The sequence below is a fragment of the Lissotriton vulgaris genome, chromosome 3_1, assembly GCF_964263255.1.
Source record: "Lissotriton vulgaris chromosome 3_1, aLisVul1.2, whole genome shotgun sequence".
Taxonomy (NCBI): domain Eukaryota; kingdom Metazoa; phylum Chordata; class Amphibia; order Caudata; family Salamandridae; genus Lissotriton; species Lissotriton vulgaris.
Genome location: NC_141689.1, coordinates 341,221,681 through 341,237,235, shown reverse-complemented (window position 1 = coordinate 341,237,235; position 15,555 = coordinate 341,221,681). Strand labels below are relative to the sequence as shown.

The 15,555-nt window shown below is 44.0% G+C and overlaps 1 protein-coding gene across 1 annotated transcript in view; it reads right to left on the bottom strand.

Moving 5' to 3' along the window:
* WDR70 (WD repeat domain 70) overlaps positions 1-15,555 on the bottom strand; it is a 1,742,574-nt gene that overhangs the window by 1,619,574 nt on the left and 107,445 nt on the right. Inside the window, exon 2 of the mRNA XM_086960548.1 lies at positions 7,584-7,667. Within this exon, the coding sequence (XP_086816674.1) occupies positions 7,584-7,667 (84 nt within the window). The remainder of the gene's footprint in view (positions 1-7,583; positions 7,668-15,555) is intronic.

Here is a 15,555-nt window from a genome sequence, read left to right as displayed (position 1 = left end):
ACAACCCAAGACTCAAAAGGAAGTACGGGCCTTTATTGGCCTCACTTCGTACTGCAGACAATGGATTCCCCAGTATGCATTTTTAGCCAAGCCACTTATACAGTTGACTACACAGGAGGCAGCGACTTCGACTGTTCTCCCTTGGACTCAGGAACATACACAAGCTTTTAATGACTTGAAGAAAGCTTTATGTCAAGCACCAGTTCTAGCGACACCATGTTACAGCAAACCTTTTACACTTTTTGTCACAGAACGCGATGGCACAGCGTTGTCTGTTCTCACACAAGATCAAGCAGGACACCATAAGCCTTGTGCTTATTTTTCTAGTACATTGGATCCAGTAGCCCAGGCTCTGCCTGCGTGCTTAAAATCTGTTGCAGCAACAGCTCTAGCTATCAGACAAAGCGGTTCAATAGTGTTAGGACATCCTTTGACAGTACAGGTTCCACATTCCATGGAAGTACTTCTGAACCGAACCAAGACTCAGCACTTGACCATAGCACGACTGACAGGTTATGAACTGACACTGTTCCAGCTACACATAGAAATCAGACGCTGCAACATACTTAATCCTGCCACATTGTTACCCTCGAGTACAACAGATCCAGCACCACATGACTGTGTAGAAGTCATTAATACAGTAACAAAGCCCCGACAGGACTCGACAGACATTGCATTACCTGATCCAGACCTGACACTTTATGTGGATGGTTCATGTATGAGAACAAACACTGGAGAGTTAGTGGCCGCCTACGCAGTGACCACTGAAACTGAAATTCTAGAAACACATCGCATTGACACACTGTCTGCTCAGGCAGCAGAACTTGTAGCTCTGACCCAAGCCTGTATATTAGCCAAGAACAAAAAAGTAAACATATACACTGATTCACAATACGCATTCGGAGTCGTTCACGACTTCGGAGTCCTTTGGGAAGAGAGAGGTTTTCTAACTTCTCACGGTACCAAGATCCAGCATGGTCCCCTCATTCAAGCCCTGTTAGAAGCAATACACTTGCCTACAGCCATAGCCATTATGAAATGCAAAGCACATACCAAAGTCACTGACAGAATTTCCCAGGGCAACGACCTGGCAGATCGTACAGCCAAACTCACAGCTCAGACAGATATCCCGACTGACATGACAAAGACTGATCCAACTACACTGACACATTGCCTGACAGTTAAGGATCCCATTCTAGATGTACTCGACATACAGAAACATACAACACGAGACGAAATCAAGAAATGGACTGAACAAGGAGGGATCCATACAGATCAGGGATGGATGACGAAGGGAAGAGCCACATGGTTCCTCCCCGACTCTATGGTTCAAATCATCATTAACACAGCACATAGTCCAGCACACTTAGGAGAGAAAGCCATGTTAGACAGCTTACAAAATCTCTGGTACAACAAACATCTACGAGCAGCAGCAAAACAGAAAGTGCGTACTTGCATGATCTGTTGTCAGTTCAATCCCGGAAAAGGTGTCCCCGTGGAACAGGGTGGATTTCATCCTCCTGACCATCCTTTTGAAGTCCTCCAGATGGATTATATCCAGATGGACCGATGTCGAGGATTCAAGTATGTCCTCGTAGTCGTATGTGCTCTTTCCCGATGGACAGAAGCATATCCAGTCCCAGATTACACTGCCTCGACCACTGCTAAGCAGCTGGTTCGTGAATTTTTCCCACGGTACGGCTTGCCCCGTGTCGTGTACTCTGATAATGGACAGCCATTCTCGTCCGAGCTCATGAAACAGGTTTCACTTCTGTTAGGTTACCAATGGAAGTTCCACTGTGTCCGACATCCCGAAGCCGCAGGTCTCGTAGAGAGACACAATCAGACCCTGAAAACCTGTCTTGCAAAAATCTGTGCCGAGAAAGGAGTAGATTGGATAGTTGCCTTGCCAGTTGCACTCTTTTACATGCGAATGGTAGCTCATTCCAGGACAGGGCTATCCCCGTATGAGGTGGTCTTCGGTAGGCCTCCGAATATGTGGGGGACGCCTATGCCCCGTAGAATTACTGATGTTGACAGTTGTATACTGACAGATTACCTAGCTTCCTTGATGTCTGCACTACAATCTTGTCGTTCACAGGTCGCAGCTGCCTTTCCGGACAACACCCAAGTAAAACCACATGAAGTCCGCCCGGGAGATCTAGTGCTGATTAGGAATTTTGACCGGAAGAGTCCGCTGGAACCCAGATGGAAGTAGCCCAAATTGGTTTTATTATCTACAAGAACTGCAGTTAAAATTGAAGGGAGAAAGGGATGGCTCCATTCGAGCCATGTGAAAAAAGTTCACGGACTGTGTCCAGACTTGCCAATTAAGGACTGCCCCCTTTCAGAGACTGATACTAAACTCCCCCTGCTAGAGAAAACTCCCCAAGAGGAGTATCGAGCGAAGCTGAGGTCTAGTAAGTCAGACAGCGTTTAATTGTTTAAGTCCCCCTCGGGTGAAGCGGTAAGACAGGTTTCTGACATGTATAGAATAGACCCCAGTAGTCAGAGAGATAGGCGCAACGAGAAATGGAAAAAGCACTGTAAAGTTTTGCACAGCGGATGCATAATTGCCTTGATCTCAATGTTTCTTCTGAGTCTTACGATAATCTGTATAAGTTTAATGTTACACATTTTTTTCCCTCTTGATTCACATGTACATGTTTCCTCTAATGACACTATAGAACACACTTTCAGCGACCTGCCTCCCCACGAGTTATCCTATCGATTAGCAATGCGCAATAATACATTTATTCGTATGTTACATCACACTCACCAGACCAGCAATGCCACCAATTGCTGGGTATGTGGCCGACTCCCTCCCTATCAGAAGTACAAGGGAGCTCTGCCTCTCTTTCCTTACCCGTTCACACATAATGGTTCGTGTGGTGCATGGTTTTCTTTAATGTCCTCCCTGGATAGTAAGTCCAAAGTTTCCCAAGACAATTGGATATGGGGGAACCTGAATACAGTCATGAATAAAGCATGTTTCCCAGATGCAGACGGTCTCCCACAAAGGACTGGGACCGATCTAGAAAATGAAGTGTATGCATTAGGTAACTTCTCCCTCAACCTCATGATCCTGAACGTCCAGTCCAAGACTAATTCGAACTTGCAGTTCATTACAGTTTTGCCAGTAAGGGGTGAATTATGCGTCAGAAAGAATGGCTCAGTACATTTAGGACACAGTGATTGTAATACTGTAGTCGAATTCAGTGACAAAGGAAAGTCTACTTTCAAAGCCTCTCGCCATTCATATTTTATTTGTGGACATACAGCTTATGTTCATCTGCCCCCTGATTAGGATGGGACGTGCTATATTGCGTTCCTATTGCCACCTGTTTTCCTAGCCCCGCCTGATTATCACAGAAATTCACATCTTGTTCATGTACGACATAGAAGGGAGATCAAGATCCCGATTGTCGATCAGACTGAAACTACATTAGAACAATATATAGATTTCAATAAGGGATTCTTTCCATTCATAGGCACTGTCTCAAATAGTAAACTAATTCGTAAATTGACCAGAACTTTAGAGGCAGTAGTGAATGAGACTGCTTCTGCTTTAGGTAACCTGACCGAGGAACAGTCTGCTATGAGACTTGTTGTTCTTCAAAATCGCCTTGTCCTTGACGTCATCTTGGCAGATAGGGGCGGAGCTTGTAGAGTCATCGGATCCAGTTGTTGCGTGTTTATTCCAAATAACGCACCATCCGTGTATAAGGCCATAACTCGGCTTCATGAAATAGCCCATCAGATGCATCAGAATCCAGGCTCCTGGTCTTGGTCCGGTTGGTTCTGGAGTGTGATCTCCGCCTGGGGATGGAAATTGTTGTCGTTCCTAGGAATAATATTGGCTATAGTATTCAGTTGTTGTCTCTGTCTGCAATGTGGGCCAGCGATTTGCGGCTTGTGCGCCACAGTCTGTATTCCCCATCCAAGTACACGTTCACGTTCCCGTTCCCGAATAAAGAAAGATGAACAAATGATGCTCTATGAACAGATAGATGGTCTCATGAATATAGATATATCCTGAAGGGTGTAGTAGGGTCCAAGGAGGGAATGAGGTAATAGAAATTTTCAGGTAGCCAAAGTGTCCCCCAACTCGCACCCTATCCATGCACCCATGTTCCTTGTATGTTGTGTAACCTCCGTTCTGTACATGCTAGAGAGACGCAAATACATTTGCGTCCATCCTTAACATGTTAGCTATCCAACCATACCAAGAAATCCCGTTAATTGTGTTCTTAAGCATACGGTGCCACCGTCTTTATGAAATGCACTTCTGAAGTCCGCACACGTTTTCTCCATGTTTTCTGGCCCAGTCGAGCTAGGCCCTGGACGGGGCCTCTCTGCCTCATCTCTCCTGTCTCCGAAAGCTGTACGCATCCCTGACCCCTGCCTTACTTTCTGTCAGCGCAACGGTGCCCGGCTCGGCCTGGACTGCCTGCCAAATTCATGTTTTGCCTACAGGTATCTGCTCAGCCTCCTCGAAAACACATTCCAGTCTAGTGAAATGGGTAAACATACTCCCGGCTGCAGAGCAAAGGGCCCGGCCTTCCTGTCCTCCTTGCAAGTGATTTACTGAACCCGTTACCATGGTAGGCCCCCGGCTCCGCGCATTGCACCAAGACACGTATGCATGCACTAGCATTCGGTATTGAACAGCCCCTGCCCGAGAGACCTTTACTTCAGACACTACATCCTCCAAACAACAGATACTAGATATGCTATAGGTACAGGTTGCCCTGACACTCCAGACATCAGTCTCCTCCACTAGTGCTAAAGTCAATGCCCCAGTTTCACGTCATACTAGTTGCGCGCGCATATAGGCGAAGGGTTTCTGCTGATTCTGCAACTTCTCACTTTACATCCACCCACATGTGACGTATCTTGTGACGTTTCTCTGACATGTACAGTACACGCCCATGTGTACGCCTCTTTTCACGCCTCCTCTTACGCACATGTGTTCTTATCTCTCTCTTTTCACCTGTTACGCCTACTGTATTGGATTCAAGTGTAACGACTTACAATTTAAAATGTGTAATGTTAATAAAACGTTGAATGTCCCTTCCTGAACCTGCGTGGTGATGGAACCCGATATCCTTTGCTTCGAAGCATAATATTAAAGCCCGTATGACTCAGATACCACGGACTCTGCCTCTCATTTTAATGAGCTGTCATGTATTGATAATTATACGGTAAAAAATGAATAGGTAAAATATATTTACCACACCTGCATAAACTGAAAAATAAATACAGAGATTCTGGTTTGTTTCGGCTAGGCAGAGATATGACAGCTTTGAGGAGGAGGAAACTTAATACTACATCTACAAATAAAGCAGAAATGTCCTGGTTTCACTTGCAAACTAATAACTATATACATGGCAGTAAAGGGGGTCTTTATCTAGCTATAATCTTAGTTGGACTCCCACAGACCCATAAAAAATCGACTTTGAGAAATCATTCCAATACACTATGAAATATATTCAATTTCCACCAAATGGATGGAAAGAATGTATCACTATACATGGATAAATTGATCACTAAAGATAAATTCCATATCACGTTCCAAAATCCCTGCAGATGTAATTCTAAAAACATCTCTCTAGCTATCCTTCATCAATGCAGCCTCCCATCCTACCAAGTCAAAGCACCCATTATATCCTTTAAAGCTTCCACAGCAGTCAAATTATATTGTCATCCTAAATTTCCCACATTCACAACTTGCAGAGGTAACTGGGACAAGCACTCAGCCCCTGTAATCTTTTTCTCCAAGTATATGAACTAAAATAGGACAATATTTAAGGCACCCTTCATTGTCAACACAGCCTCCCAAGGAGAAGTACCACTATACCTAGAAGTAAAATTCAAGCAATCCAAATAACAGGACACTGCACCTTATATCATCTTAGCGTGCCATAAGAAATCCATAGTGCTCGCTGATTTCTCAGCACAAGCCGCCAAGCTTTGGAACTCACTAACGGGCAACATTCAAAGCATCCAGGAGAATATACACTTCAGAAGACATTTGAAAACATTTGTATTTTTCAAGATAAATACATCATCCCACATCCCAGGCATAGCACCTGAAAATACACTTGCTCCCATAAGTTTAGTCTTCAGCTTTCAATCAACAGAAAGGCAACAAACCAACCACCAAACTACTTTCTATATGGAGGTGAACAGCTGGGTATTATATCGTTATGTCAATTCATATATAACATTTCTGGCCCACACTAATATTAATACCATAACACTCAACGGTCGACAGCAGACTGTGACTTACCCCTCTCATATACTACAGCTACTATGGTGCTTGTCCATCAACAGTAATGTGTCAGCCAAAAAAACAGCCATGACCAAATGAACAGGCAAAAAATAACAGAAGAGATCTGTCACATATTGCTGGTCAATTGAAGGACTTTGACCTAGTTCACCACTACCTGACACAAATAACTATACACTATGACTGCTTCTCTACATTTCACAATAACCCTCAGATATGGAATGGTAGTAACAAAAGCCATCCTAGGCAATCTCTCCATCTTTTCTCTTCTCCAACCATGCCAGCTCAGGACCAACACCACAAGGAATATTTTAGGGTGTACAACCCAGTGTAATAACTAGCTAAGTAGACTATGATCATAAGAAATAACATAAAAGGTCCTACAAAAAAGGTCAAAGTTACCACCACACTGCTAATCGCTACGTCCTAGAACATGGTAACCATACCTCAGTGGTTGTCACCTAAGACATGAAAACACTTCCAACATAGGATCACATATAAAAGACAATTGTCCAACCATACACCCTACATGGCATAGATTACTGACCATGTAGGCCAGCGTTTCATTGGCCCATACAAGAAGATGAGGTGGGTAAGGTAAGTAGTATATAAAGACTACAATACAATACATAAAAAGGTGCCCTCATGCAGTTTAGCCATCAACCTGCCCAGACAGGCCATCATGTTGCTGGTTATCTTTTTTAATAGTAAAAATAGCACTATATGTGTTTCATCCCTAATATGGACCTTTGCATGTGGCTAGCAATAGTTCCAATTGTTCTGGCTTCCACCTACATGCAAAATATAGGGGACAAGGGTGTGTGCATAGAAGAATCAAAATTACAAAACAATTCCAGAAACGAGACCAAATTCTGAATTGTAGATGGAACAGATGAGCTTGATCAGATCTTGTCTAAGGGATCAATGTTTCATATATGGAAGAACTTTGATAGAATCTGCAACACATTCTCAAGAAATGAATTCTGGAATTTAGTATGAAGCAAGCTTGCAATAGAAGCATACCACAGATTATGCACTAAAGAAATATCACACACACTATATGGTCTCCTTTTTCTGATTTTGTGCAAAATGACTGGCCAGAAAATCTCAGTAGACCACAGTTAATACACAAATGCTTTAGAATGGATGCAAACCTGGTTTGTACTGTTATTAGATGGAAATGTTATACCTGAGATGAATTTCCTACTTACATAGATACACATATTACTTACATTATGTTTGTCAGTAGATAAAAACTAACATTACACAAAAAAGTAAAAAGGGTTCTTACCAAAAGCTTTTCTACTTCTTTCTATTGCAGTCCTACGAGTTTGCTCAAACATAGCTTCCAAATCAAATGTCCGGGCTTTCTTACCTTAAACAAAACACAAAAAATTGATCAGTTTTAAAATACAAACTATTACGTGAACTTCTTAAACAATGAATGCCAAAAATATGAATTCTAAACTTCCACATGTATTCACATATTCCTCACAGGAAACATATAGCTACTCATGTCTTTCTTTTAACATTTTATTTAAAAAGTAAGTATCTGATTCTGTATTGTGTTGCATGTCCCATTCATGTATACATTACATTCAATTCCTCACATCAGTAACTCCTCCCACCGTTTAGCAACGTACTGTGCACATACAAGTGCTTAGCCTCTGCAACTGTGTGACTGCATTGACAGAAGGATAGCACACTACTGTGGCAGTAGAAGGAGAATCTAAATTCATGCAGAAACACTATAGGATAACAGTCAACGGTACATAAAGTCTGCGCCAGTTACAAGCATGTCCTGTTATGAGATAAGGATGATGAATTTTATATCCTGAGTTCAAAGTGATGATTTGCAATTTAATAAAGTACACTGATAATTGTGTTTGGCCTGTACAAGATTTCAGTCACATGTATTAATGGTGCAAGCCAAATAATTCAAATTCCAATCTTTAGTTCACATAAGTGAACACATTTTCAAATTAATTTTAATGTGGACTGTAGTTTCAGAGGTAAGAAAAAGTATAAAGTATACCTTTTCAGTAAGGAGAAAACTGCTTAGAATAACGAATTGTCTGGAACAGAGAGGAGGCCCATGAGCATGTGATACTGTGTGGATGGTAGGAAGTGTACAATTGTACAGCAGAACAGTTCATTCACAAAATAACAGGAACAATCAATGGAAGTCATTAAGGGATTGCCTCTGTGCCAAACAGAGTAATGTAAATGTAAATGTCAAGGTATTTGTAGAGCGCACTGCCACCAAGTGGTTTCCTGGCGCTATTACTCATACCGCTGTGGAACCCTTCCTGGCTTTCCCTGTGAAGTGTCCACTCCTGGGCACCCCCAGGGTGAAGCCAGGCATCCTAGCGCTGTTGGAGCCGGTGTGGAGGTTAAGCAAGCTATTGCCCAGAGTTGCAGCGTGGGGCCCATGATTAGAATGGGCACCGAGGCGAGAATTGTCAGGTCCGAGGAAATTGAGCCCAAGACCCGCCGAGGCGGGAATTGAACCCTGGTCCCAGGCCAGAACTCTGCATCAGGGTCTGCCACTCTAACCATTGAGCCACACTTCTCCAGACAGACACATGATGAATGCATTTGATAGTCTAGGACAGGGTTCTCCAAAGTCACTCCTGGAGGGCCGGATCCATGCTAGATTTTTAGAATATATTCATTTAGATAAATGAAGTTATCTTAAAAATCTAGCATGGATCCTGCCCACCAGAACAGACTTTGGATAACCCTGATCTAGGAGAGAAGCTTTTGGTTTCTTGGAAGAGGTTTAGCTTGTGATTGGCAAATTCTAATCCTGGTGTAAAGCTAAATCAAGATATTGCCCATCTCCAGACAGATATCTAGGCACAGTATGATCAAATCTGCTAGGAGACTTTGTTTACCAGCTGAAAAACTTCGGCTCTATGATGAAGGTACTTGGAATGATCTCATGTATCGAAAAGGAAACTGCTGATTTGTACTAAGTTTCTAGTAAACTGGCAGTGATGTAGCCTTTGTTCAGTTCTTTTCGGGTGACCTGATCATATGTGATTCCTGTGTCAGAAACTTACAAATCTTACTGGTTCTGAGGAAATCTGAAAGCAAAACAACTAGAGGTGCCTGCATAATCATCAAAGGCAAACAGCAGAACTGGCACTGATGAGCAGCCTTGGGCAGAATTTGCTCAATGAAAATGTAAGTCGCAGTATCTCAATAGTTTGGTTTTGTAAGACTATATTTTTGGTCCTGAATATTTGCATATATTTTCTTTAGATCCTGGTACAGAATTCATACTATAAGGAGACTTCCTATTGTTTTTATTTGGCTTTCAACATGTTTCCTTCTATTTTACTCATTCAGTGCCAATGGTTTCAGGGATATTTATCCGAGGAACTATTTTCTTATGGTTCAGTTCCAGTTTGCTCTCCGAGTATTAGTTTTTATCATTCTTTTAGTTTTTAGCCGTAACCTTGAAAAATGTAAAAAATTTGCATCATTGACTATTATAATTAGTGAAGCACATTGAGGCACTCACCATACACATTCCTTGCCGATCAGGTTAAGCTACCAGGCTACATACTCCCACTAAAACCCATAATATAATTCACTTATTTATTCTATTTTAAGTATTCATATAGCACAGATCTGACTTCAAGGGCATCGGACTGCTTTAGAGAGGACATTTTAAAAATAGAAATAACATGAAGTTAACAGAAAATTAGGGACTGCAAATGGAAAATAGGATGAAGACCGGGGTGGGGTTGGGGCAGTTGATGCGAAGAGTTGGAAGAGAGATCTTTAAAAAAAAAAAAACAATTCAATTATTTTTGCAACAGTATATTACATACCAAGTAAGTTTAAAAGTACAATCATACAAGATGATATACCCTATGCTTATAGCTCCTTCGGCTACCACAGTATGATCTACCACTGTTCGGGTGTCCACCTGATGCTCCACCCTCCTGTTCCACCATGTGAACATTTTTTTAGTAGATCACTGCATTTGTCTCCCTGACACTCCCATCACCAAACTGCTCCAGGGGGCCCATACCTTTTCAAATTTAGGGAGGGATCCTCGGGATTGATGATACACCAATACTTCAGACCGCATAAACCAGTCAAGTTCAATCTCCATTCGGCGGCCATCGCCGTTGCTAATGGCCAATTCTTTACAGCTCGCATTGACTATGCCAGGAACGGCAAAGAAATTTTTGCCATAGAGCAGGCTCAAGCGAGTGTGATTCCGTCTTCTTTTGCTTTCCTGCTGTTTCAGAGACAAAATTCAGGCCATCCAGGCTACATTTCCATCTACTAATGGCTGCCGTGTAGGGCCTTTGGCGGTGCAACCTACCGCCTCCACCTGTTCTCTGTCAGCATTTAGCGTAGTCTACCCCCTGGAATCTCTTAAAGTCCTCAGGAGGCTCAAGTCCGGCTCCCCCTTGGACCCTTGCCTGGCCAGGCTTTTAGCAGCGGTGGCAGAGAGTGTGCATACAGAGGTGAACTGCATTGTTAATCTGTCTCTCCAGACAGCGGTGGTTCCTCAGGGGTGGAAACAGGCGAAGATTTTGCCTCTTCTTAAACAATCTTCTCTGGATCCCTCTCAATCCAGGGAATTACTGGCCCATCTCCCTCCTCCCGGCTATTCCCAAGGTCTGTGAGAAGGTGGTCAATAGACAACTCACTGAATATGTGGAGTCTGAGGAAATCTTGCACCCAGCTCAATCTGGTTCTGGGCCTCCCACAGTACTGAGACCGTTTTAGTAGAGGTGGTAGAGGCTATCCGGGAGTGCCTCGACGCCGGCGGGAGGGCAGCACTAATTTTGCTAGACCTCTCAGCGGCGTTTGATACGGTTCCACATGCTCTTCTCTTGGCCCGTCTTGCAGAGATTGGGGTATCGGTAGCCGTTTGGGGTTGGCTTAGTTCTTTCCTGGAGGAGCGGGTAATGTAATGTAATGTATGTAATGTATGTGTTCTTGTAAAGCGCACTGCTGCCCTGAGGCGTCGTGGCGCTGTAGACCGCTGGGGAACCCGTCCTGGCTATCCCTGTGAGATGGTCCCTACGGGGTATCTCCAAGGTGAAACCAGGCATCCCCGGCGAATGTGGGGGGCCGTTGTAGAGATGAGGCAAGCTAATGCCCAGAGTTGCCGAGTGTGATCCCTGTTTAGAGTAGGCACCGAGTCGAGAATTATCGAGTCCGCTGACCCTGGTCCACGACCCTGCCGCGTCGGGAATTGAACCCTGGTCCCGGGCCGTTCTCTGCTTCCGGGTCTGCCGCCTTTACCCAGTGAGCCACACCACTCCCTCCCTGCTCCTCCCATCAGCTGGTTACCACCGGTGTCCCGCAGGGCTCTTCCCTTAGCCCGATCCTCTTTAACATTTATGTTACGCCATTGATATATCTGGCAGAGGAACTTCGGGCTAAGGTGTTGGCCTATGCAGACGGCATGCAGTTGCTGTTCACCTGGGATAAAACATCTTACTCCGTCTCAGCGGCGCAACAGTGCTTAGCTTCCATCTTTAAATGGCTGGCGATGCACAACTCAAGTGCAATGAACAAAAATCCGAGCTATTGCTCTATGGCAAGTTTCCCGCTGACTTTCGTGAGCAGCTGTGGCCTCCTGACTCTCCTCCTGACAGCCCTGGGAGTGTGGTTCGATGAGAGCTTCTCTTTTTTGATACATGCTAAAAAACTGGCCGGATGCTGTTTCGGCCTCCTCAAGACTCGGAATTTCTTTCCAGTCCTCCCGCAAGCAGCAAGAGAAACTGTCACATGTGCTCTGATTTTATCACGCTTGGATTACACCAATGCCCTCTATGCCAGCGCCCCTGGCTACCGGATTAAAAAACTCCAGGTGGTACAAAACGCGGAGGCCAGATTGCTATTGGTTATTTCGACAAGGAACAGTATGGCTCTCTAGCTGCGCTCTCTTCACTGGTTGCCTGTCGTTGACAAGGTCAAGTTTAAATCTTTGGTGTTGGTCCACCATGCTCTCCATGAGCATGGTCCTCTTTATCTTCATAGGCGCTTTTCCTTTTACTTTCCTTTGCATGCGCTCCGTTCTTTGTCTCTGCGCTTGGCTCGGGTTCCGCGTTTTAAGCTTCAGAGGGTGGATGGTAGCTCTTTTGTGGTGAAGGCAAGTGCAGCCTGGAATGCCCTCCCGCTTGCTCTGCGGTCCATTCAGGACCCTGCTGTGTTCAAAAGGAAACTCAAGACTCACTTCTTTGTTTGTTAGCTCCTCCTTGTTCCCCTCTGGCTTTGCGCCAGGACACTCACAAGTATCTGAGCATGCTACAAATGGATATAACATAACATCTCTGCTTCCCCTAGCAGCCGACCATGTCCCTCCTGACCACTGTTAATGCGACGTTGCAGAACAGTCATGTCTATTTGTCTAGGGATTGTTCTCCATAGATCCCCAGTAGCACTAAGGTTGGAGCGAGGATCAATGAGTTCCCCGTTACTCTCAATACTGTGTTATCCACTGCATCCCAGTATTTCCACAACCATGGACAACTCTATAAGGTATGAATCAATGTGCTCTGCTGCTTACAACCTCTAAAACACTAGTCGTTCTCCACCTTGCCCATCACCAATAGCCTCATGCTTGTATAGTATGTTATGTTTTGTTATGTTAATTGATTTTATTCAGCGCAACAGCTACCCGCAGGTTTCCCGGCGCTATAAAACGCTAAAAACAGAGACAAGCATATAACCGGTGCAGACAATCTATTGGTTAAAAAGCCAGGTCTTTAAGTCCCAGCGGAACTTCTGGTACTGAGGTTCGATACGCAACGAGAAAGGCATAGAGTTCCAAAGTACTGGGGCCAAATAGGAAAAGGACCGCCCCCCCATCCTTGTTCTTTTGATCCTCGGAACTTGAAAGTTGTGCTGGTTTGCAGATCGAAGGGATCGTGAGGGACGATATTGATGCACTAGCGTCTGAAGGTAGTGTGGTGCTATTCCTGCGTTAATCCTATGCATAGAGCAGAGGGTTTTGAACTTTATGCGATTCTCAATCTTCAACCAGTGGAGATCGCGTAATGCAGCGGAGGCTGAGGTTCTTGCTGGGAGATTGTAGCCTGTGTAACACCTCCTTTCCCACTCCTAGATACAGAACGTTACCGTAGTCAAGCCTAGATGTGATAAGTGCTTGAACTACCGTTCTTTGAGTGGGCAAATGAAGCATCCAGAGTATTTTTTTCAGCCATTTCAATATGACAAACAGACAGAGGCTACTTTTCTCGCTTGCTGCCTCATGGTTAGTTGGCCATCAACCAAAAAAAATCAAGGTTCCGGGCAAATTGACCGGAGTTGGGGGAAGCCCCATTTGGGGGGGCCCCAAAGGGTTTTATCTTTGCCAAAGAGCAGAAGCTCCGTTTTATCCCCATTAAGCTTCAATTTGTTGTTATGCATCCAGTTTGCAATGCTTGTCAATCCTGATCTTAGCGAAGAGGTGTTATTTTTTGAATTGGTTGAGAGAGAGTAGATAAGCTGGGTATCATCGGCGTAAGAATACACCGTGAGCCCTGCTTGCTCTGCAATGGCCGCCAACGGGCTAACAAATATTAAAAAGCAGGGGGCTCAATATTGAGCCCTGAGGAACTCCGTATTGTGACCCATGAACTTCAGATTTAGAGGAGGCAGAGAAACCTTGAAAGTCTGATTTGTAAAAAAACTAGCTAGCCACTTTAGGGCCAAGCCCGTGATATCGCATGATTGGAGGGTTTCCAAGAGGATAGGGTGCGAGACAGTATCGAATGTGGCGCTTAAATCAAGAAGAATAAGTGCCACAGTTTCACCTCTATCCACTTGACAACGGATATTATCCGTAACGCCCAGTAGTGTGGACTCAGTGGAAAAGCCTGCGCGAAATCCAGACTGAGAGTCATGTAGAAGATTATATGTCTCAATGAATTGAACCAGCTGGGCGTTAATATGTTTCTCCAGAATTTTTGAGAAGATAGGTAAAAGAGAAATAGGGCGGAAATTAGATAGTATTTCCGGATCCAAGTTCGTTTTCTTTAACAGGGGCATAACCATAGCATGTTTCCAGGCTGGTGGCACTTCAGCTTCCCTTAGGGAGGAGTTTAATAGTTGCATAATTAAATTAGTTGTTGAGGAGCTTAGGGTTTGTAAGACGGAAGGGGGAAACAAATCGTTAGGAGAACCAGATTTAACGCTATTCAGGGTTTTACAAAAAGAGATAGTGTCAAATTGGACCCAGTGATCTAGGACAACCGTGTTGTAGTTTGAGGCATCCGTCTTATTTAGGATAGGTTGTTCAGAGGGAGAGGGTACTCCTGAAACCTGTTTTTCAAAGTCGGTGTAAATAGTATCGATCTTTGAGACGAAGAAAACAGCTAGAGTGTTACAGTGTTTAACATCCAGGCATGGGGGCTTAGGCTGACATGTGGCCCCAGAAAGCTCCTTAACTACTTTGAAAAGTGTTCTTGGCCAATTTCGAGCTTCTTGGATGGTACACCTAGCATGTTCTCCCCAGGCATTTCAGCAAAGTAGAGGATAATTATTCAAAGCTAATTTATACCGTGTTTTATTTTATGGTCGAACAACTTCCGCCATTGCCTCTCTAAATTTTTACACTTCGTTTTTTCGTTTTTAAGGGCCTCTGTGAACCAAGGGGCAGGGGCATAGTTATGAGTGTTGGCCTTTCTATTGGACAAAGGAAGACAGGTGTCGATAGATGAGCTTAGCCAAGAGTGCATGATCGCTTCTTCATTCAAGGTGGCAATTGAATCGACTGGTCTCGTGTTTTCAAGAAGTGAATTGAGTTTTGTTATATCCACATTTTTCCAATTTCTACCCTTAACCTGTCCTGATTGTAAATTTATCCATTTCTGCTGCTGTTGAATTTGAAATTCGACCAAAAAGTGGTTGGGCCAGAGGACAGGGATTGCCGGTTTGTACAGGACAGTGTTAAGATTAGAGAAAATTGGATCAAGCAGGTTTCCTGCCTTATGGGTAGGCCCCGAGTTGTGGAGAGTGACATTTAGAGATGCTAAGTCCGCTATAAAGTTAGTATTAATTGATTGTGTAAAGTCATTCAGATGAAGGTTTAGGTCACCCACTAATATAAAGTTTGGGGTTTGAAGCATAAGCGGGGCAATGTGATCCGGAAAAGATGCAGCCCAAGCATTAGCTGGTCCTGGAGGACGATATAGCAGTACACCTGAAAGTGTGAAATTTGGTGAAAGGCAAAGTTTAAATAGACCGGCTTCACATTCAGAAAGATCGAGATTGCTCCACTT